General features: G+C 36.3%; 1 protein-coding gene across 4 annotated transcripts in view; it reads left to right on the forward strand.

Moving 5' to 3' along the window:
* The window catches only part of LOC126281596 (rho GTPase-activating protein Graf-like), a 541,774-nt gene that overhangs the window by 475,459 nt on the left and 42,657 nt on the right, over nucleotides 1–23,658 (forward strand). For 2 of the 4 annotated variants that reach the window (XM_049980690.1, XM_049980692.1), the window contains 4 exons: nucleotides 5,760–5,841; nucleotides 11,640–11,742; nucleotides 17,596–17,820; nucleotides 21,097–21,202. In XM_049980690.1, the coding sequence (XP_049836647.1) occupies nucleotides 5,760–5,841; nucleotides 11,640–11,742; nucleotides 17,596–17,820; nucleotides 21,097–21,202 (516 nt within the window). Of the gene's footprint in view, nucleotides 1–5,759; nucleotides 5,866–11,639; nucleotides 11,743–17,595; nucleotides 17,821–21,096; nucleotides 21,203–23,658 lie in introns of all 4 variants that reach the window. The other 2 variants (XM_049980689.1, XM_049980691.1) reach the window with 1 other exon arrangement.

Consider the following 23,658-nt stretch of genomic DNA (forward strand, 5'->3'; position numbering starts at 1 on the left):
TAATTTTTTTTAAAATCATATATTCTGTGTCTATTTAGATGCCCTGTATACATAATCAGTACTTGTAACAGAACAAACTATTCAGCGTGATTTTTTCCACTGTGTACGAATTCCAGGGACTGATCAGTAAGAGGATATGGAACAAAAAACGTCTAATGAACTTATGTCCAGAAATGTATGGTTCTCATGCTAGAGACCATTTATTCAATCATACATTGTTACAGAGACTGCGGTCTAACACACGCTGTAACAGGTAGCTACAGTTACAGTATGTGTTGGAAATAGTTTCCATGTGCCTCAGCGCATGTTCTCTCATACATTCACATATGCCAGGTTGCATACATGATATACGATACTTTTGAAATGGCCTCTTAACCAGAAATTGCATGGGTTGAGATATGATGAACAAGCAGCCCATGCAACTGGACACCCTCAACCGGTCCATCGACGAGGGAGGACACTATTGAGATGTGTCTCGATGTTAATGGTGAAGTGGACTGGAGCACCATCATGTAGCAACCACATAACCCTTTGAATCATCAGTGACAGTTCTTCCAGTAGGGGAGGCAAAGTCACCCGTGAGAAACGCTGGTAGTTCCAGCCTGTTAGACAATGTGGAAGGAAGACTGGCCCCAAAATATGGTTGCCAATTATCTCGGTCCACACATTCTGTTTGCACCAATGCTGATGATTTGCTGTCACCATATCATGGGCATTCTGCATGGCATCCCACAGATAACTGTTACAATAGTTGAAGATACCCCCCGCATAGAGGTTACCTCGCCTGTGAATTGGATGGTCGACTCACATCCTGGAATCGTAGTTGCCTGATGAAGAAACCAGTGAGAAAACTACTCCTGATGTGGGAAGTATGTTGCTAGTAAACCCTGCACAGGCTGTAAGTGACAAGGGTAGTAACAATTGTCATGGAGAATGTTCCACATGGTTGTCTGGTTTATCCTGTACTGGTGGGTCAGCTGCATGGTTGTGACACGGTGGTCACCTTCCACAGTGTTAATCATACATTCCTCCAAGTCTGCTGTCCAAATATTTCAGATACTTCCTTAATGATTTCCTGCTTCCTGAAATGATCCTGTCTCAGACAAATGGTAAAGCACTGTTGCAAACATTGAATGCTGTTGTTGTGTTGGCAGGGATGGGTCTCCTGACGCATACTTACTGCCAGATGCCCATTAACATTTGCCTTTTCATAAGTAAACACCATGTTGGTAAACTCTTTATTTGAATATGAAACCATTGTGTACAACGCTGTATCACAGCCACTACAAGGTGAGTCAGCAAGAGAAGTGGATCAGACACAACATTACCTATTACTATAGCAGGATTTACCAATTACTATGGCAGGAAATGGCACTAGAGCAAGACATATGAGGAAGAGTACCACCCTGTAGGAGTAAACCATGCCTTCTGTAACTGTGGCTGCCTTGTACAGCATGTGTTACACCACAGTCTGTAACAAAGTATAATTCAATAAATGGTCTCTGGCATGGAAACCATGCATTTCCAGATATAGTTCATTAGACCTGTTTTGTTCCATATCGTCTCATTGATCAATCCCTAGAATTTATACATGGTGGAAAAAAATCACCCTGTATAAAGACTTCATGGTACTTTTATCCGAAAGTGTGCGTATTGCCCAGGAACATCCTTTTACAGTAACTTTCCAGGAATCAAAACAGCTTTACCCACCTATCAAGTAGGTGACAAACTAATTACACCACTTTCTTATAATATGGGTCCACAGTTTCTTTTATTGAATGATTCCACCTTGCTTTCAGCTGTTAGAATTTAATTTCATGATTGCAATTTTGGCATTAAGCCATTTTCAAGCACAACATTTTGACATATAGCTTTACATTAAGCAAGCTAACATTGTAATTACATTATTAAATGAAAATGAGCATATGGCATCGTTGGCCAGGAGGCCCCATTTGGGGAAGTTCGACTGCCAAGTGCAAGTTTTATTTCATTTGATGCCACATTGGGTGACTTGCATGCCGGTGATAGGGACGAAATGATGATGAGTACAACACAAGAACCAGTCCACGAGTGGAGAAATTCTCCAACCCGGTCAGAAATCGAACCCAGCTCGCTTGGTTGGGAGGTGAGCACGTTACCGCCCCGTTAAGCAGGCGGAAATTACATTGTTATCTCTGCCTAATTTTTATATGTCAAAATCTTATGCTTGAAAATGGCTTAATGCCAAAATTGCAATCATAAAATAAAATTCTTACCGCTGAAAAGAAGATGACATCATTTAAAAAGTAATTATACTCCATTGACAGATTGCTTACCAGCACTTATTTATTTATGTGTTGTTAAAAATATCAGTTTTGTGAGTGATACGTACACTGCTGCCCATTAACGTTTTGCACTCTGTAATGCAGAAACAGGTCACCTCCGTGCACTTGTATATAAATTGCCGCCACAGTTGCACAAGTCTCTTTGTGGAAACACTATGGCCACTGGCCAACAAGTAGGGTATACACTAACACAAAAAGTGCACTTTCATTCCGTTATATGTGCATCAGCATTACAGTACAAAACTTTTTACTGTGTGATAGTTCTTTGAACTCTTCATGGGGGACTGTTACCATCATTGCTTCACTTAAATTGTTTACAAATGAATCACTGTCATCATAAAAATGATTGCCACTACCATCATTCAGGTCACTCTCATTTTAACATAGACATTCCTCCAAAAGCAGTACATCTCTGACTCTGAAACAATTGTGTGTAAAGAACTAGCCATTGTAAACAGTGTAGTATAGAGGATATATGACTAAATGTGAAGGTGATTTGGAAATGTGTAGGATGTGAAATGTAGTGTAGAGAACTGCTACCTTTTGTTCCAACAATTGCTCTAACTTGTTGGAGCATGGAGTTAAACTGAGCTTGAATGACAGATTAGGGGGAATGCCACTCCATGCTGCTTCAGCTCTCTGCCTGAGTTCATCAGTCTTAATACACTGGTATCCAAAATTAAAGCAACAAACCACTATTTCTCGTCCTGTGTCTAATTCATACAAACTGTCAACAGATGTCCATACAACTGTGTTCTGCACGGAAGATAGCTTTCTGGTCAACGAACAGTGACACCAATCATGACATCAGGGCACCCATCAAATGGAGTAGTGTTTACCAGAGAGTCCAAATCCACAAGTGCTGTCTACACAGTCACAGGTGGTGCTGTATGGCATAGTGAAGATGCCTACCAGACACTCTGTAGTGGAGGGACACAAAAAGAATGGAAGCAGGAAAGTAGCAAACTGATGTGGCATGATGGCTTAACATGAATCGTTCAGTTGTTTTTCGGATGTGGTGACAGTTCATAGAGACCAGAACTGTATCCCGAAGACCAGAGCGGGACTGGTCATGTGTGACATCCGATAGAGAGGACCATTATTTGGCTGTAAGGGGACGACGGTACTACCTTAGTATTTCACAGCATCTGGCATCTGACCTCGCAGCATCCACTGGACGTGTTGTACAGAGGCAAACAGTGTACCTCCCCGCTCTCCTCCTTAGCATGACCTCCCAATGCTGCATGTAGCAGCTTCATTCTGTCCCCATCCACTTTCCTGCACACTCCCACCCAGGTTTGACCATGCAAGTCAAACCTATGAACTTCACTTTAATGACTGCTTCACAGCCTGTGCCATCTGGATTCTTCTTACCAACACCAGCTCTTTTGAACTGTACAGGTGGGAAATCGCCCTTCTACATGTCCTGTGTTCCCATAACCACACTGACCTTGAGATTCATTAGTCCCCCTCCCCCGCACCTGGAGATCACAGTGGTCATGTGTGTGTGTTTTTTGTCTTTCTAATAAATGACCAACTGAAAGCTGAATGTTTTTGTCATTGTCTTTTTAACTGTACCTGTCTGCAACTCGATCCTCCTTTGTGTGGTGAGCAGCAATCTATGCTTTCCATATTATTGTTGCCAAACCCTATGACACAAATCAGTTGTGCAAGTTCTGTAACGGACAGTTATTGACATGCACCATGCCCTTGTTTTTCTGGGTATGAGAATAACCTCTTTAAATCACATGTGTTCCTAATCAAGGTCTTTTTCAGTTGATTGCCAACCACTTTTGAAATTGGAGAACGATTTGTAATACAGCATTAAACCTAGAACATCATCTCCATAAACTTGTTTCAAAATTCCAAATGTTTCCATAGATGGTTTCTCCATGTGAGTGTAAAATTCCAATTTTGTTGTTGCTCAGGACTTTGGGTCAGCCATTTTGGAAATCATGATGAAATTTGCACCATCCTTCAGTCAAATAACAATAACTTGTGAACAAAACCAATATCAACAATGTGATAGCTCAGAGGATTGTGGTAGATACTTGATGCTACCATTGGTCACTTGGATTTTTGGTTATGTAAGTTTTTAAAAAAGTTATTATGTGAAACAGATCTCACATTTAAGACTTCCATGAATTTTTATCAACAACTCTGTTGGTCATCACAATATCAGTGAGTTTGTCAATGTTGTTAAAATGTTGCATTCTTTCAGAGATTGCTCCAGTTTGATTGTGTGTATCAATAAGTTTGCAAAAAATGTTTTTTAAGATTTATGCCTCATACTGCACTAAAGCTTTTTATGTCCCAACTTCAAATTTGTTACAGTGAGCAAGCCCTATTTGAAATCTAATAAGCCTGATGACACCATACACAGATTGATAGGATGGACAGACTCAACTAAAAGAAAACTTATGATTGCTAATTACTTCAGTAGCTAATTTAATACTGAATAATCTTTTCAGCAAAGAGCTGATGTTCCTAGTCAACATTTGTGGGGAGGATTATATTTGTCTCTTAAAACAACACAGCCATAATGTTATTGTATACAATGCACACCACAGATTTAATAGATAAAGAGGCTAAGAAATCAATATTAAATGTTAACTACAGAACTACCAAGGAGTAAATAGATCCAAGTACTGGATGTGCTCATCTTACACAGGTTCCAGAATCATACAGCGGTGGTGACTTTCACATACATTTATATAGTGGTTTAAATAATATAGTATTGCGCTAGTTGACAAACTACCTATTGGTATCTGTCTCAGGTTCTTCAGCTGACATTCATCTGATGATTTTACTGACGTTTCGCCAGCATGAGGGGATGGCATTGTCAGAGCTTCTCTCTCCATTGCCGGTGGTGAACAGTTGATGTCTGTTAGTCAGTTGTTACACTGTAGATGATTTGAACTAAGAAAAGTTAGGCTAGCTAGTACCAAAGCAAATATGATTACATGCCAAGTATCATGTCCTCATTTATAACCATGAAAATGTCCACCGTCACAGGGCAAAACATTCACCTACTGTAATGTAGAAAGTTGTAATGCCTTTTACAACAGTGTATTAATCTGGAGCGAGGGCTATCAAGCACATGAAATAACCAGGCTGTTGAACAGGTGTTATTGTGATTATATTAAGTGCTTTTGATCATTCCCAATGATAGAACGCTTTTGTTTGTGTCAGAGGAAGCAATTTTGTATCTGTGAATTCCAGACAAGAAGTTCCTCTTATAGAGAATTTACTGAATCAATCTGTAGTGTTTATGTTTAGGAAACACTTTAAAATTTTATTTATCCCGAAACTGAATACTTTTGTTAATTGGTGAGACATGGAAATGGTTGAAATAATTTATGTTACCATTGCAACTCAGTTGTTTATGTAATTTTGTACAGATGTGAAATACGTATTTATCATGCTTTGTTTCAGACCCGGTGCAGTATACACACTGCAGGCACTATCAGATGAGGACCGCAGATTGTGGATGGATGTTATGGATGGCAAGGAACCCGTAAGTCCCCAATCACTTGTTCCGGTATGTGCACTTATCTTTTAACACTTCATTTCGATACTAAACTGATTACAGTACTTGTAAGTTTTGTTTAAATAATGAATTTAGCATGATAGCTGTTTCAGTATGAGAATGTATTTTTTTTAACTGCATGTTCACATATTTATAAATGTGTTAGTGACAAATGCATAAAAGTAACAGTTACTTATAATAGTTTCTCTCTATAAGCATTCTTCTTTATTTAGTTACTGATATACATATTTCAGTTGCTTCAGTTACAAGAGCTGTTCATTTAACTGACTTTTTAACTTTCTTGGTGCTGTTGGTATATTTCTATAACTTAGCTCTTATAGTTAGCTGTTTGGCTCAGGGTGATACTTCATGCTATGTTATATGTGTAGAAAATTGTTAGTATTGTATAGAGATTCATATGTGAAAATAACTTTCTTTTATTTGCTTCTTTAACATCTTGCATTCCACAATCTCAACACTGAAATACGATATGTAATCTCTGAGAAAGTGGTCATTTGTGCCAACCATTGAAGCAGTACACAGTCATTTATTTAAATTCATCATAAAATTATGCTATTTTATTGTGTTAAAGGCACATCAGATGTTAAGATCAGATGGCTCTGAATCTGTTGCAGTATGAAATCAGTGTCATGATACGTGACTGGCGCTTTTGGGTAGTGTTACTTTATTGCTTTCAAGGTGTTGTTTATGCTATATGTTTTACTTTGTGGTTTCTCCATCCCTGCCTCCATTCTTCATTTTCAACAACACACGTCATTGGACGACAGTACAGAGGGACATGAGGTTGTATACTTCTGTTGTAGCTGTTAAAGTCAAGATTTCATTTGAAACTCCTACTTCTCCTTAGTTGTTTCCTCACATTAGGTGAACATGTCCCAGTTCTCACATTAAGGAAAAATGTATGCCAGTTCAGGGATTGACCACAAGGATTCTTTGTGTGACAATAAGATATGCTGATGGAGGTGGACTCTGCTCTGTCCATAGATGTCATTCTGATTGTAGACTGACAGAATTTAATGTGTGTCGTTCAGGCTTACTGACAGATCAAAATAAATCTGCATTTTCAATGCTTTGAACAAGATAGTATTTGTGAGACGCAAAAGGAAGCATTTAATAGGACTGTCACAATCATATTATTGTTACCATAAAGGAGTTCCATGTTTCTTGCTATCATACATGCCTTTCACAAAAGAAAAATCTTCAATTTTATCATTATAGTGGTTCTTAAAAACAACAATTTAGTCTCATTTAGTGAGTTCATCCTCCATAATGGCTTCTATTAAAGCCAATTACAAGCAAATCTTTCTTGATAGTGTATCGTCTTGTAGCACTACTTTTTGAATTGTTAGAGCTCATCTTGTGACTGATAGATGAACAGATGTCTGTTAAAAAATTGCAATACAGCAATGCTTTTGGTATTGAATAGTCAATAATCTTTCAACAAATTTATTTAAAAATAGTCATTTACGAAAGGACAATGAAAGCATTTACCTCAATACCAACAACCGGTTTTTCTTTGTAAATCCAAATCTTTTGTGTGCAATATAATAATTAAATGTTTCAGATAATATACTCTTATTTTCAGTTAGTATGATTTCAAACAAGGTAAAAATAATGCTGCTGGTGTTCCTGAAATTGATACTCCAGAACTAACAACATTGGACAGTAAGCGTGTTGTGTCTTTTGTGTTATGTGAGCTTATTAAATTAATCGTGAACAAAAACAGAACCTTAATGCAGAATTAACTAAAAACATAGAAAGAAACTACTGTGAACAGCCTAAGTGTAATACGTAAAGTGGAAATTGACAATTGCACACTCTCTCGACTAAGGATGGCACACTATGGCTTCTTCAACACATCTTATTCATTTTATTGCATGCTATTGAGGATACTCTTGTCATGCAGGTGACTTCTTAATTTAAAGAAAAGAAGTTGAAAGAAAAATGTGTCATTACCTCTGTACTACGTAGGAGACATTGTTGTAAATACCTGTAGTTACATCATGTGGCTTTACATTAAAACCAACTTCAAGTGTGACAGAGTACTACTTGGATACCAGAATCAAATAAGACATTGAATTCTCAAGATACAACCTGTCAAAAACCACAAGCCTCACACAGGAATGTGAGTAATTTTTTTGTAAACTATTACCATCTGATTGTCTTGTGTTCTTTAACATTCAGAGTCATGATTTAACAATTGATAACTAGAAAAGCCAATTTTGAGGCTCATTATTCATTACATAATGATGACATTTCAGTGCAGTAACATTAACAGTAATCAAAAAACAACTCCAGCTGCAACAGCACCCAATTAGAAATTACCAGATTAGAAATTTGTCAGAGCCAGTGGCACCAGTTGAATACATCAAGTCTGTGACAATCAGAGCTGTTTTGCTTTCAGCCAACACCACCTGACATCAGCCCATACCTGTGTTAAACATATTTCTGTCAAATAAACTGCTCTTGCTACTGAAATTTGTTCCTCATCATTGTTAAGATATCACAGTTGAGCATTGGCTCTCACTCCAAACATAGTAAAAATGATTAATAATGTGACTAAAGAGGCAAAGAATGTCAAAAAGGAAGACTACAGATAAGCCTTACATTGTCAGTTGCTCATACTAAATTTAACAAGACATGTAAGTCCTGCAGGGTAGCATCCTTGGCATGACCTTTCATGTCTTTCTGCTAACAATAAAACATTTATAGTAGTAAGATATTGCCAGCACCTTTTATTTGTGAATTATTTTATGTCTTTCTTCTCCTTCTGGTCATGCCATTCATTCCTTTCAGCTGCATTTTACGCTGGGGAGAGTAGAATGCCAAGTAGACAACAGATGTTTGAATTCTCCTTCCAAAATGGGTAGTGTCCAGAAATTAAGCATTGATTTTGTTCAAATAATAATAATTATTATTATAATAATAATTATTATTATTTGTAATGGAATATGTTTATTGCATGCTCTCATCTGGTGACTGTGGCATGAAAGACATTCTGGAACATTTGTGGTGTTATAGCTGTAGCAGCTTTTCTAATTTGGTGTCGGATCTCCACTAGTGAGTTGATATGGTGTCCCTTAATAAATCCCCAGAGGAAGAAGTCCATGGGGTTGAGGTCGAGATCAGATTAAGAGTCCTGTGTGCCCAGTCAATCTTCAAGGAAACACTTCATTCAAAGATATTTGCACATTTATGGCATGTTGGCCTGGTTCCTGTCAAAGTGGGAGTAAACATATGCATTCTTTCATCCCGCACAAGCTGTGGTAAAAGAAACCTTGTAGCATATCTACCTACTTTGTCCTGTTTATACAATTTTTGGTGAAGAAGAATGGGTCATAGTTTTTGTTAATGGATGTTACTATCCACACATTAACTTCTGTGGAGTCTGTCTGGAATTCTAGGTGCTCCACTGGTGGTGTGTCATGTGCAGTTATGTTGGTTAACCCTTCCACAAGTGTAAAATGTTGCCTTGTCGCTGAATAGAATCTGGTTGAGGATGCTACAATTTGAATCTGTTTCAAACAAATCCTAGCACATGCTCATGTGCTCTCCCAGATCTTCATCGTGTAACTGGGGAAGACTCTGCAGATTGAGCACTTTTTTTTTCAATGTGTGTCATAATACATTGGCTCATGGAGTGTGGGTGTCCAGTTCCACCGACGATTGTTTCATGGAACTTGTTCTAATGTTTTCAACTTGGTCAGCAGAATTTGGGCTCATCCTTAAGTGTACTAGTGTGTTAAACTCGTTCACTAATCATTGAATTGTCTTAGCAGTTTGTTCAGGTTTATGGAATTGGCGATTAAATCTCATCCAAATTTCACCATGTGGTAACCTCTGCAATCAGTTGTTCAGGTTTATGGAATTGGCGATTACATCTCATCCAAATTTCACCATGTGGTAACCTCTGCAATCACCGTGTCACAGTGGCTATCCTATCCTGCACAGTTGACATCTCACTTGTTCTGGTATCTGTAACTACAGAACACAATTTTGGGAGTGCCATGAAGCCAACCCACTGTTTTCAGCAGCAATTGCAACTTTTACATCTATAATGCATGTGCAATGCATTAGTATATACACCTTACCCCCTCCACCAATGTTTGCTACAAAATCGATATTTAATTTCTGGACACCCTTTCAGTGTTAATCAATAGTGTGTTTCTGGGTGTTCTGCTGTGAAGTACACAGTTAATCTGTCGCAGTGAGAAAATCTGAGAGATTAGAATATTAGTTACAGATTCTTTCGTTATCAGTTCATTGTCAGTTTGATGAAGTTCTTGGGCATTGTGTTTATTGAAAAAATTCCAAATTTCTGAACATTTTCCAATACGTCAATATAAGAATCAGAGATGCAGACAGCTCCTGCATGTTACTGGTCTACATATACTTGTATGCAGTCTGCCACTGAACCATACTAGTGATGGGCATTTTGAGGACTGTCTCTTTGAAAAGTCAAGTTAGTATAAGAGGATCACGGACAGCTAACAGTGCTGCTGCCAGCTTCCAGCTGCAGGAGAAAATGATAGTCGTCTGGATAGCCCCGCAGTAGAGACGTTCACAAAATAGTATTACATTATTGGTTTAGGTACGTGCACGAAGCTGCACTGCCCAGCCGACTGCTGCTGTCAAGGTTCTGCTTAACACCAGCTTGAATGTAGTCTTTGTACTTACCTCTGAGGAGAGATTTTAATGCAATAAAGCTGACTTTTAGGTTAGTGATATGAACCCTAGTGGGGAAGGATTTGAGATTTGGCCAGAAAATCTCCAAGCTCTGTTCCAGTGTCTCCTGGAAAAACATCACGTTTTACCTTGGGAAGGGGAGGGAGGGCATTATTTTGTTTCTCATGCTGTTGTTCATATGCTATTATCATTACTTGCAGCAGTATTTTTAGTAATTGTCTTCAATCATTGTGCTATCTACATTGATAACATCTAGCAATATACAATGTATTCATGAAACCAGATTATAAGTGTTTCTCATTGTTGTTGCTGTGGTAGAATTTGGAACTGCTAGACAGTAGTCAATAATTCTGAACTGATCACAGTATGCCCAGTTTGCTTTTTTTCTCCTCTGGTGTTTCACACATATTGAAAGCAATATAGGCTAAAATCTGTGCTATTTTCAAAACTCTTCAGGTGATACACAAATAAATTTCTCACTGAAGCACATCTATATTTCATAATATATTGCAGCAAAATTGATACTCATCATTAAATTCTTTACTTTTCATCCCTGCTGCAATTAAATAATGAAGACACATATTTTCAAAGGTTATTCCGTGTTGTTGCTTTTTTTTTTTTTATTTTTTTTTTAACTTGTATTGCTTAGTCTGTTCCTGTTAGTTTTGGGAATGGTTTATCAAAAAATCTTTACCTCTGAACATTACATTTCTTAATTAAGTATCAAATTTACTAAAACTCAGCAAATACACTGTGAATATGAAGCATAGCACAGATTGTAAAAATTACCTTGTGTTATCTGAATTTGAAAAACTTTACACATTGCAATTACAACACATTTCATGCCAATGCATGTGTAGACTGTCCTGTGTATCTTGACATTTTCATATCAAACAGTAACAAGTGTTTATTTAGGTGGTGGCTGCATAACCTTTTAAGTTGTAGTCTCTTTCTATTCACTCTTTCCATGTTAGTGTTTCATAGTTGCAGCATGCTGGAGCTTGCATGATGATGTAGCAAAGAGTTTCTCCTTATACAAATGAATAGTTTGACTCATTAAAATTTTTGTTGGGTTTCAGACATATTCAGTACCTGGTAAATCATCTAAATCTGAAGAAACATCTCTCGATGAAACAGGGTTTAGATTTATCAGCAAGTGTATTGAAGTTTTGGAGAAAAGAGGTCAGTAAGACACAGTGGATGATTTTTATTAGGTTTCTGCCATTATTTCAATTGTAGATCATAAAAAAATTATTCATTGTTGAAATATTAAGGCACAAAAATTTGAACCTGAACATTAATATAATTTAAGAGCAAAGGTGACAACAAATAGTAGAGGCATGGAGTCACCTCAACTGTTTCATTAGTTATTACCATTGTTGCTAAGATATTTGCATTGTATCAGGCATTTCCATTACCACTTTCTACAATGTAAATTCCTATTTCCCCATGAAAATTAAAAATTGTATATGATTCTTGTAATAGAGATTTTCATGTGTATTTAGTACATTTTTGAAGAAATATAACTTTAGAATACCACAAGACTACATTCCATTAACATATAAATGTTGAAATTTACGTTAAATACCAGAAAATATTACTGCATGGTACAGCTTTTTAGGTGTCAGTAAGTTGCTTACTCAGTTGAGAGATCTCAAGATCAATGAAAACACACTGTATTATGGTGACACCATGCAGTGAAATTGCATTAGAATTATACAGAAACATGTAACAATATTGACATTCCCATACAGGACCATTTATTGTGTCTGTACAGGCAGCTTCTGTAATGGTTCTGACTATGTGTTGTGTTCATTTAGCACACAATAATCAAGTCACAGAGAAGCAATGTGTCACAGTGAACACATTTGGGTTTGATTAAACATTGATTGATTGATTTCTTTATTAATCCATGTAACAATTTACATTGTGTGGATTTCGTCAGCAAAATCATATACAATACAATATAACTAAAATTATACACATAAAATTAGTATTTACACACATTTTGAGGTATCTTAAATTAGTTTTATATCCTTATGTTATTTGTAATTTTCTTATAGTACTGTACAGTTTTGGATTTCATATTATAATTATTTCCTCATGTATTACAATGCAGGCTACTTTAATTACACTACATGTTTTAATTCAGATAGTCCGTTACTGCGTAATAACTTTTATTGAATAAAAAAAATTTTAGTTTTGTTTTGAACTGTCCTATGGTGTCAATATCTTTTATTTTTTGGGGTAATTTATTATATACTTTAAGGCATTGTACAACAAGCTCTGCTGAGTTTTAACTTTATTTTTCCTCTCTAGATGCAGATTGTATTGGTTTCTTGTTTCATAGGTGTGTATTAAAGAATTTTTCATATAGCAGTCAATATTTTTTTTACATACATTAGGATTTCCAGCTTTTGGAAATATTCGAGGCAGTGAGCCCTACTGCCACTCTTGGTTATTATACAAATTGCTCTTTTCTGTAATTTGAAAACTATTTGAATATTTTTACTGTTGACTCCCCAAAATATTATTCCATAGGTAATAACAGAGTGGATATAAGAAAAATATACAGATCTGACACATGTAGTATCACACACTGCAGTCAGAATTCTAAGAGCATTGCATGCTATAGTGATTCTGTTACTAAGTATTTTAATATGTTCTTCCCACTTTAACTGACTGTCAACATGCATACCAAGAAATTTTGTGTAGTCTACACATTCTACAGTTTCACCGTTTAAGTTAAAGTTGTTATAGTGTGGTTTTTTGCAGACATAGAAGTTAACAGCATTTGTTTTTTTAGGATATAGTGTCAGTTTATTATTGGATGCCTACTCAAGTATACTGTTTAGTGTTTGTTCGGCTTTTTCTTTTAGTGCATCTGGTGATTTGTCACTGATTAGAACATTTGAATCGTCTGCAAACAATATTGTTTGTCCATGCTTGATGCACTGTGGGAAGTCATTTATGTAAATGAGGAATAGTATTGGGCCAAGGACACTCGCTCTGTGGGACACTTACATTTACACAATTTGGGTCTGAAGTATACTTTACAATATAGTTTGAGCAACTGTGTGATGTGAGATTTCAGTTATCTGTCTTCTATTTTTTTAGATATGACTGGGACCACTTTTTCACAACTCCCCTTATTCCCAGTTCATCTAACTTATTTAACAATATGTTGTGGTCTACTGTATCTAACGCTTTAGTTAGATCAAGAAATATACCTATTGTGCAGTTCCCTTTATCTAATGTTTCTAGAATGTGTTTTGTAAGGTGTGCTGTTGCTGATTCTGTGCTTTTCCCTGATCGAAATCCAAACTGGTCAACAGACAGTAAGTTGTATTTATTTAAATAATTCATTAGCCTATCTTTCATAATAGTTTCTAATATTTTTGCAAAGCATGATGATAGAAATTGGCCTATAATTGTCAATTTTTCCTGCATCACCTTTTTTGAAGAGAGGTAGTAATTTCGCATATTTTAAATAGTCTGGAAAGTAGCCCTGCTTGAAAGATTGATTTATAATATCAACTAAAGGTGGAAGTAGGCTCTTGATACAGTCCTTAATTATAAAAATGGAGACTTCATCCGGACCAGCTGAGTTTTTGTTTTTCAGTTTGCTGACTGCTTTATAGACTTCTTGCTGTGTTGTAGGGAATAACACCATTGAGTGTGATACACCATTATTTGGCTTTTTGACCTGAGGGGCTGTTAGAAAATTTTCCTGTAATTTTATTCCTGTGCTACTAAAATAATCATTTATATAGTTTGCCAAATATATTGGGTCTTTTATTAGAGTCCCTTCCTCTTTGATTTTCAAGTTTGACAGATTCATTTTCCTGGTACCAGTTTCATGCTTCACAATCTTCCATACTGCCTTATTTTTGTTTTCAGCAGAGAGCACCAGTTTGGAGTTATGAGCTCTCTTTGCTGCAAGCAATATTTTCCTATGTGTTTCTATATCTTTTATAAAAGAGTGAGAAAGCAGGATTAGTTTGGCTGTGTTTAATGGAGCTCAGGTACTTTAGTGTTTCAGACGATTTTTTGATTCCTTTTGTGACCCACTTGCTTTTTCCTGCTGTTGATAATGGACATAATACTTTAGGAAATGTTTCTTCAAAATTTAATTTAAACAATGTCATGAAATTTTTGAATTTTTAATTTGCATCTACCTCTGAGTATACTGAATCCCATGTTTGTCCTGCTATCTGTTTGGCAAACTCATGTCTATTTTGTTTAGAAAAAATTCGTCTGTAAATATGCATTTTCTTTGTTTCTTCTGGAGCCACTTTTATATTAATGATTAGACCTGAGTGATCAGATAATCCTAGCTCTGCTACCACCACCTCACAGTTTTCTGTGCCTAAATCTGTTAATACCTGATCAACAGCTGTCTTTGAGTATTTTGTTATTCTGGTTGCACTGTTAACCATTGGAACTAGATTGAAACTTTAAACAAGACTTTGTAATGAGTCCCATGTAGAATCAGGATTCAGTTTATCCACATTTAGGTCTCCACATATGAGAATGTGGTTCTTTGGAGTGGATATCTTGTCAAGAACATGGCCCGATCATTGGTAGATTAAGAAACTGGCACAAAAAATAAAAAGTGTGGGAGTTGAATGTCACCTGCAGATCATTTTGCAGCTGTAGAGAAGGTTCCAGAAGAAAATAAACATTCAGTGGTAGTATGTGTACATGTTCTACCAAGTGTGGCAACCTATTACAGGCATTGTTATCCTACCTTTTATACCTCAAAATGTCCAAGCAGCCTCTGAGTCTTACATCTTCAGTCAGCATGTATATCATTAGTTTTGAGAGGTTACTCTTGATGCGCTTGAGACCTACCACATTTATTTTTCTTGCACAGAGGCACTGCCCAGTTTTGGCAAAATGAAATGTCTTTTCCCATATGACGGCTCAGGAACATTGATGAAGTTGCTGTTTGTGGATAAGTTACAGTTTAGTCTGGAGAATGATTCTTGCCCTCTGTTCATGTCATATTCCCCTTAGAAACATCACAATTCTGCTAGTACTGTGGAAAGGGGCTGATGTGGTGTCATAGGGATGCTCTTTAGAGTTAGCATCATATTACAAGCACATATTCTGCTGCATATGATTCCCGAGTGTTCTGTTTGTGATGACTGAAGCCTGTAGATATGATCTTGTGCATCCTTTTCATGATGCTAGATTCAGTCTGATTCACGATAATGTTTGAACACGCAGGCCTGGTGTGAGGCCTGGATTGGTGAGTGAGAATCTACAACATAGAGAGTCAGGTGGCATGGTGTACCAAATTTTTGATTGGGACTTAAATCAGATTTGACTGTGCATATAACTTCTAAGATGAAGGTCTGTTCTCCTAAATCTGTCAGAACTAACAATTGCTGGAATCCAGGAGTTGGTCCAGCTGTAGGAGGTGTTACCTAAAGCCAAGCTGGATGGTCTGTCATCATCTGTCAATATCTCATTCTCAAGTGATTGTTTTTTGTATCTGATGGCTGGCCAAGTGCAATGCGTCCATTTGTGCTCTGTACATTGGGAACCTTGTGGCTATAACAGTAATCATACTTCATAAACTGTTAAGATGTAGAAACGAGATTTTTTTGTAATGATAGCATGCAAAGAGGCACATATGTTGTATGGTAAATATTCAAAAAAATTTTAACCTCTGAGATATGGAAGTAACTTGTCCCCAGCAGTGTGAGTTCAGCAGAACAGAACATTTAAACACATCGATAGCATTTCAGGAAAACACAGGAGCCTCATTTAAACACATTTTCAGCACCTGGGGAGTGATGGAACATGATAAGTTAATTTCTTCACAGCAGTCAGAGGGTTAATATCTAGCTTCTCAGTTGTCTACAAAAATTATCCTCATATTAAAAAATTTAAGACATGAGATGGACTTCTACCCAGCGGGTGCCAAAATAGGGCCAGCTGGATAAAGGATGACACTCATACAAATGGCATTTTAATTGGTCATGTAAATATTTTATGAAGTCTTCATAGGCTGACCTAGTATTTAGTAAAAAGAGCAGAGAACAGCTCCACATGTATGTGAGTGCTGGATATCGAAAGCAGTAACAAAATTTAAAGAAAACTTTTTCTGAGGTCAATAACGTAATATGCTTATTATTATGCTCCACATCTGGATTGAAAATCTTGGAATGTTTTGGCATTCATTCTCGATGCACAGGTGACATTTAATGCCTAATAAATTATTTAGAAAGTTGTTAAATAGCCCTTTGAGGATCTTCAAATGATATTCATGCTTTTTTGTGCCCTTAAAAAGAATAACTCATGTTCATTATTATTATTATTATTATTATTATTATTTCTCATAAACATACTGCAAATTGACAACCTGTTTCACCAGACATGTTTCACTTTGATTAACAAAGTGTGCTCAGAGCTTGTGGTATATTATAACTACATAATGTTTTGTTCTGTAGATTATTATAGACAGAAGACACAGTTTATCTAGTGAATGATGTATTTTACATAATTGTTGTGGGATTTTAGTTAATTTTCAAGTCCGTACGGCAAGCTAGAGTTAAATTTGCACTGCATATATTCAGGAGTTTTGTGTCATCAAAGTGGTCATCAGAAAACTAGAAGAAATTGTACCTGTGCTGTACGCTGAGTAAATTCAGTCCTGGTGTATCTTGATAATGAAAGGAAAAACCAGTTGTTATCTGAACATGGAAAAAGAAGCAAAACAGTGTAGCAAATTTTTAAAATATGTCATCCATTAGCAATATTGTTTTTAAATGTATAGAGATCATGAGAAAAAAATCTATTATGTTCTGGTAATGTTAGCAATGTGATCACTGAGGTTACTGTATTAACAAAAGTGAAATTTATCTGGCAAAATATTTTTTTCTATTTGCAGTAGGCTTGTAATAATAATAATAATAATAATAATAATAATAATAATAATAATAATAATAATAATAATAATAGCTGCTGAGAAAGATGAACACCAAAACAGAGTAACTGAAGTATTTGTTATTTAATGTCTTTTAGGTTTGGAGGAAACAGGTCTGTACCGTATGGTGGGCCTCAACTCGAAGGTAACGAAGTTACTGCAGATGTGCTTAGACAAGAGAAAACCTGAAAGACTACAGGCGCTAGATGATGAATCTGAATGGGAGAGTAAAACTATCACTAGTGCTCTCAAGACTTATCTTCGCAACCTACCAGAACCATTGATGACATTCCGTCATCATAACGCTTTTGTTGCTGCTGCGAGTAAGTGATGCTTAATTATCTTAACAGTTTTTTTACTGGAATTATGCTCTGAAAGAAAGAAGAAATGGAATTAAGTTTAATGATTTGATTAATATTGATCGCATTGGATGAATAAAATATCAGCATCATGTTTGCTAGAAATTACTTCTACATAGTACCAAATCAATTTGTGGGGTTGATTTTATAGACTAAAATGTATTAACACATCATGGTTGCTCATATAGACCAAAAAATTAAACTCTGGGAGGGTGTAAGAAAAGAAAGCATTGAGTGTTTATGAAGGTGTAAAACTCTTAACAAAGAAGAAAGGAGGATAATAAGAGAAAAAGTTTTGTGAGATATAAGTTATTTGTGATCTAAATTATGATAGAGAAGTTAGTGCTATCAAGGTAATTTAAGCTTTTTCAAAAAACAGCTTATTACCATCTGCTATGCTTCTGTCTCAAACGATGTGCCCCTTAGATGTCTGCAGTACAACTCATTGCAGAAAATCTGTAATGTATTAAGAAATGTTGTTAAAGCAGTCAAGAGTCTTTAACTTTTTTTCCATGTTAGATGGGTCATATTCATTGTAACTCACCACAGTGTCAAACACGTCAGTATATTTACAAATAAGAGACATTTTCTTCATGAAAATATGGCCACATGCTGGCCGTTTTCATAATTGGATTTTTATGTTTTAATCTTAATATACAACAAAAATTAGATAAATGTAAACCGCACACATACATACTGCATACTACTCATGCTTGACAGTAGCCCCTGAATGAAATCAAGATGTGAGATATAGTTTGTATAGTGTCAGGAAAACAAAAGTAGGAGTTCATATCACTTTCTTCAAATTAGAGGATGGGTATCCTCCTGACATTACTGAGAAATGAATCTTTTTTGTTGATTTGTTTTCTGTTTATTGTGGCTAAATCGAACCGAAACTTGTTGGTCAACCCCAGTTACGTGCCACAGATTTTTTAGAGAAAGATTTTAAGAAAACAGTGAGAGAAAACAATAAATGATTGTTTACAGAGGGTGTGTTAATATCGCTATGAACTAATAAAAAGTGAAATAGAGAATATCTATGTAACCACTGTTGTTCATACTCTTCTTTCATGATTTTTGAGATAGAAACTGTTCATTGCTGATGTACAGTTTATTGGGAAAAACTAGAAATATATTTGTATTTGCACATAATAATAAAAAACACTTCATTCAACATCGAATGTTTCATTGTGTACATACAGAAATGGCAAAAATTGATGCATAACAAAATTATTCATTCTTCTGAGTGAGTCATTGATTAACATCTCTTAAAATTATGCATAAGTGCTTCGCTACTATCGCGTTTGCTGTTTTTCTTCCAGAAAATATTTCAAATTCTGTATTTAACTACAACATTCCTTGAATGTGTAGAAAGGGTTTTTTAGAAGAAATTTCATAAGTCAAAACTTTAACGTAAGTGTGGGAAGAGTCATTACTGTACTGGGATGAGTGCATTGACAAATTTTAATTCTGCATGTTGTGGACTCTTTTCGTAGGGTGTTGCTTTGTGTCTGCTGATGTAAGTTTTTTCTTTATTAGTATTATTGTACTGATGGAAAACTGTTTATATATTTGGATGCAGTCATTAAACAAACAACATAGCTTGTAGGAAAGCAATCAATTTTTGAAAATATAATTTAAATGTATAGATAAAAATTTTATTCACCAAGAGGTGAAAGGAGAACACACAAATAATGGTATTTCAAGTTTGCAAGCTCTCAGAGCCAGTGGCTCCTCCTCCTGGCAAGAAGGGTCGAAGGGGAAGGAAGATGGGTGAAGGGGAAAACAAAACCAATGTGGTCCCCAACAATCAGTCTTTCCTTCCCATCTCGCCTGGTAAATCTCTCCTGACCCAAGGTTGTGAGCATCTTTTCCGAACTCTACCCCTTTCTCTAAACCTCACCAGTCCTTTTTCTTCTTCCCCTCTTGCTTCTGTTCAACCCTTTTCCCAGCAGGAGGGGTCACTTGCTCCAAAAGCTTGCAAACTCATATACCTTTATATGTGTCTTTTTCTTGCTGCTGGTTGGTAAATATAGCTTCTAGAATATACATGTTTGTAAGACAGGGTTGTAGCCTCTCCCCGATGTTATTCAACCTGTATATTGAGCAAGCAGTAAAGGAAACAAAAGAAAAATTCGGAGTAGGTATTAAAATCCAGGAAGAAGAAATAAAAACTTTGAGGTTCGCCGATGACATTGTAATTCTGTCAGAGAAAGCAAATTACTTGGAAGAGTAGTTGAATGGGATGGACAGTGTCTTGAAAGGAGGGTATAAGATGAACATCAACAAAAGCAAAACGAGGATAATGGAATGTAGCCGAATTAAGTCGGGTGATGCTGAGGGAATTAGATTAGGAAATGAGACACTTAAAGTAGTAAATGAGTTCTGATATTTGGGGAGCAAAAAAACTGATGATGGTCGAAGTAGAGAGGATATAAAATGTAGACTGGCAATGGCAAGGAAAGCGTTTCTGAAGAAGAGAAATTTGTTAACATCGAGTATAGATTTAAGTGTCAGGAAGTCGTTTCTGAAAGTATTTGTATGGAGTGGAGCCATGTATGGAAGTGAAACATGGACGATAACTAGTTTGGACAAGAAGCTTTCGAAATGTGGTGCTACAGAAGAATGCTGAAGATTAGATGGGTAGATCACATAACTAAGGAGGAGGTATTGAATAGGATTGGGGAGAAGAGAAGTTTGTGGCACAACTTGACGAGAAGAAGGGATTGCTCGGTAGGACATGTTCTGAGGCATCGAGGGATCACCAATTTAGTATTGGAGGGCAGTGTGGAGGGTAAAAATTGTAGAGGGAGACCAAGAGATGAATACACTAAGCAGATTCAGAAGGATGTAGGTTGCAGTAGGTACTGGGAGATAAAGAGGCTTGCACACGATAGAGTAGCATGGAGAGCTGCATGAAACCAGTCTCAGGACTGAAGACCACAACAACAACAACTTTAAACTACTTTAGCAGTACTGTATAGTTACACATTCCTGAACATAACTGTTTTGATTTTTAAGTTATGGTTAGTAGTTAATAATTCTAACATTAAAATTACAAAATTGATACTTTCAATGTAAAATAATGATAGTGTATTTGCTTTCTGTTTTTTCCACTTTTTCAGGCATCTATAACTTTTTTACCTTCTGCTCCCTATCATAGAAAAAAGGAACTTTCATCTTCACTCTTCTATCACACTTTTCATTGATTTGTGCAAATTATTTTTTCCTTTATTTCAGAACAAGAAACAAAAAGTCAAAGAGTGAATGATGTACATACACTGGTTCATCGACTACCACAAATGAACTTTGACATGCTCAACATGCTTGTCAGGCACCTGAAAAAGTAAGTGCTTGTGATGTTATTTTGTGTTCAAACACAATTGTATGTCTAATGTTGATGTATGCAGTGTCAGAACTTTGCTTGTGAAAGAAAAAATACCTTTACCTTGGTCATAAGCTTTTTTCCCTTGAATGTGTATGCTAGGGTGGTGTAGCTCATTTACAAAGTATCTCATAGTCCCCTTTTTTTTATGCGCTTCTGCCCTTTAAAATTGCACAGTAGGGGGGACAGGAAATCACTGTTTTTTACTTGTGCAAAAGCTCAGTGGATAAAAGAATTAGTCACCCCAGAGCTCACATGTGCTCTCTCTCTCTCTCTCTCTCTCTCTCTCTCTCTCTCTCTCTCTCTCTCTCTCTCTCTCTCTCTCTCTCTCTCACTCTCTCTCACTCACCCCCCCCCCCCCCCCCCCCCACACACACACACACGTGAATCATTATGTCTTTATGGATGCCGCAGTTATTGAGTCGTGTACTCGACTGCTTGTACACTGCCTGTATGTGAGCACAGTGCAGTAACAATCAATGAGATGTTTATGTTTCAAGGAGACTTTGTAAATAAACATGGGCAAATTTAAGAACATGACAAAGGCAAGAAGAGGCAATCATGTTTGGCCATGCCTGTGGCCATATGGTGTGAAATGTCTGACACGTTTCACAGATTGTGAACTAAAAATTTCTTCCAAACATGACAAGAATTGGTTCAGGCAGTGAATGAAGATCCATTCTAACCTGTTAGCAAGAGAACATTGTAACAGGAACGGCATGCAATGGGCATGTGGAGTTGGTCACCTCATAAGAGGTCTTTTCTCACACAGGCACATAAAGATGACATCAGCAGAGTTCATTAGGCTAGAAGAATGTGTGACTGGTTTTCTGAGCTCTCCTCCACCCTATTACAGCTTGAATGGCCTTCGGAGCCACCTACCTTGAACCAAACAGAAAATCTGTGGGACATGTTGGAACAGTGTAATTAAAAATTCCTATAAACAAGATTATTTCCACAGAGGTTGAGTACTAACTGCCTTTCACCTGCTTCTTTCAGTAACCCAAATATTTATTTGAGGACACTCCTCAGAGACATGAATTGGAGTAATGTATACAGTGCTCATGGTATGGACAAAAAATACAACACTTTTATTAATAAAGTCCTTACCTTACTTGATTACTGTTTTCCCCCCAAAAAACCCGGGGTAGACCAAAGTCTACAAGGAAGCAATGGATTATTAAAGGAATAAAGATATCTTTTGAAACAGAAAGCGATCTGTATTTATGTGTCAAAAACATCTCTGATGTTGGTGGGACAGCTCATTGCAAGACGCACTGTAAAATATTAAACATCATAATAAGGACATCAAAGCAAATGCATAATGAGAAAAAGATAATCACTTCAGATGGCAAAACAAAAACAGTAAGCATCACAGTGAAGAAGGAGACTGGTAGAAACCGACAAGAAGAGGAGCAGATAGCATTAAGAGTAAAGATTATGTTGGTAACAGATATGGACTATGTTCCAAAATGTTTTCTGTTATTTCATAACTAGTACTGAAAAGGTGAGGTTGTCAGGTTCAGTAGATGATGCCACGGAATACCCCAGACCATTAATTGTGATTAACTTCAGTAGTATGAATATGGCCCTCACTACACCAGTAGAAGGAATGTCCATAAAATCTGTAAAATCAAAAAAAAGAATATAGTGGTTATGATAAAATACAAACAAAGTTAATTAAAGAGAATGCTTCGGAGTTTACTAACATGTTAACTTACCTGTGTAACCAGTCGTTTATCAGCGGAAGATTGCCTGAATGGTTAAAATATGCTGATGTTAAACCTTTGTTTAAGAAAGGAGATAAAGAAATACTGCCAAATTTCCATCCAATTTCACTTTTGCCAGCATTCTTCAAAATTTTATAAAAGTGTTATGCCATCAGCTTATCAATCATTTGACAGAAAATAAGATATTGTCAGAGTCACAGTTCAGATTTCTAAAGAGTTCTGATACTGAGATGCCTATCTACACATATAGCAAGAATGTACTTAATTCATTGGACAATAAGTTATAGGATACTGGTATATTTTGTGATCTATGAAAGGCACCTGACTGTGTAAATCATGATATCCTTTAAGTAAATTATAAAATAATTATGTAACAGGAAATGTTGCAAAATGATTCACATCCTATATCTCAGGACAGGAAACAAGGATATGTCATTAAGAAAAAGACATGTATTTAAATCTTTGTGAAGATAATTCTTATTAATAATAATGACTCCATGAACTGAACTTTTGGCTTTAAAATTAGATATATTTTAATGACAAATTTCATTAAGGAATAAATACATTGAGAAACAATAGTTAATACCCCTAATTCATTGAACGGGCCTCTGAAGGATATTCCTGAGTTCGCACCACACACAATTGTTATTATACAATTTTGGTCCCATAAAACTTTAGGTTGGATTG

This window comes from Schistocerca gregaria, chromosome 7 (assembly GCF_023897955.1).
Source record: "Schistocerca gregaria isolate iqSchGreg1 chromosome 7, iqSchGreg1.2, whole genome shotgun sequence".
NCBI lineage: Eukaryota > Metazoa > Arthropoda > Insecta > Orthoptera > Acrididae > Schistocerca > Schistocerca gregaria.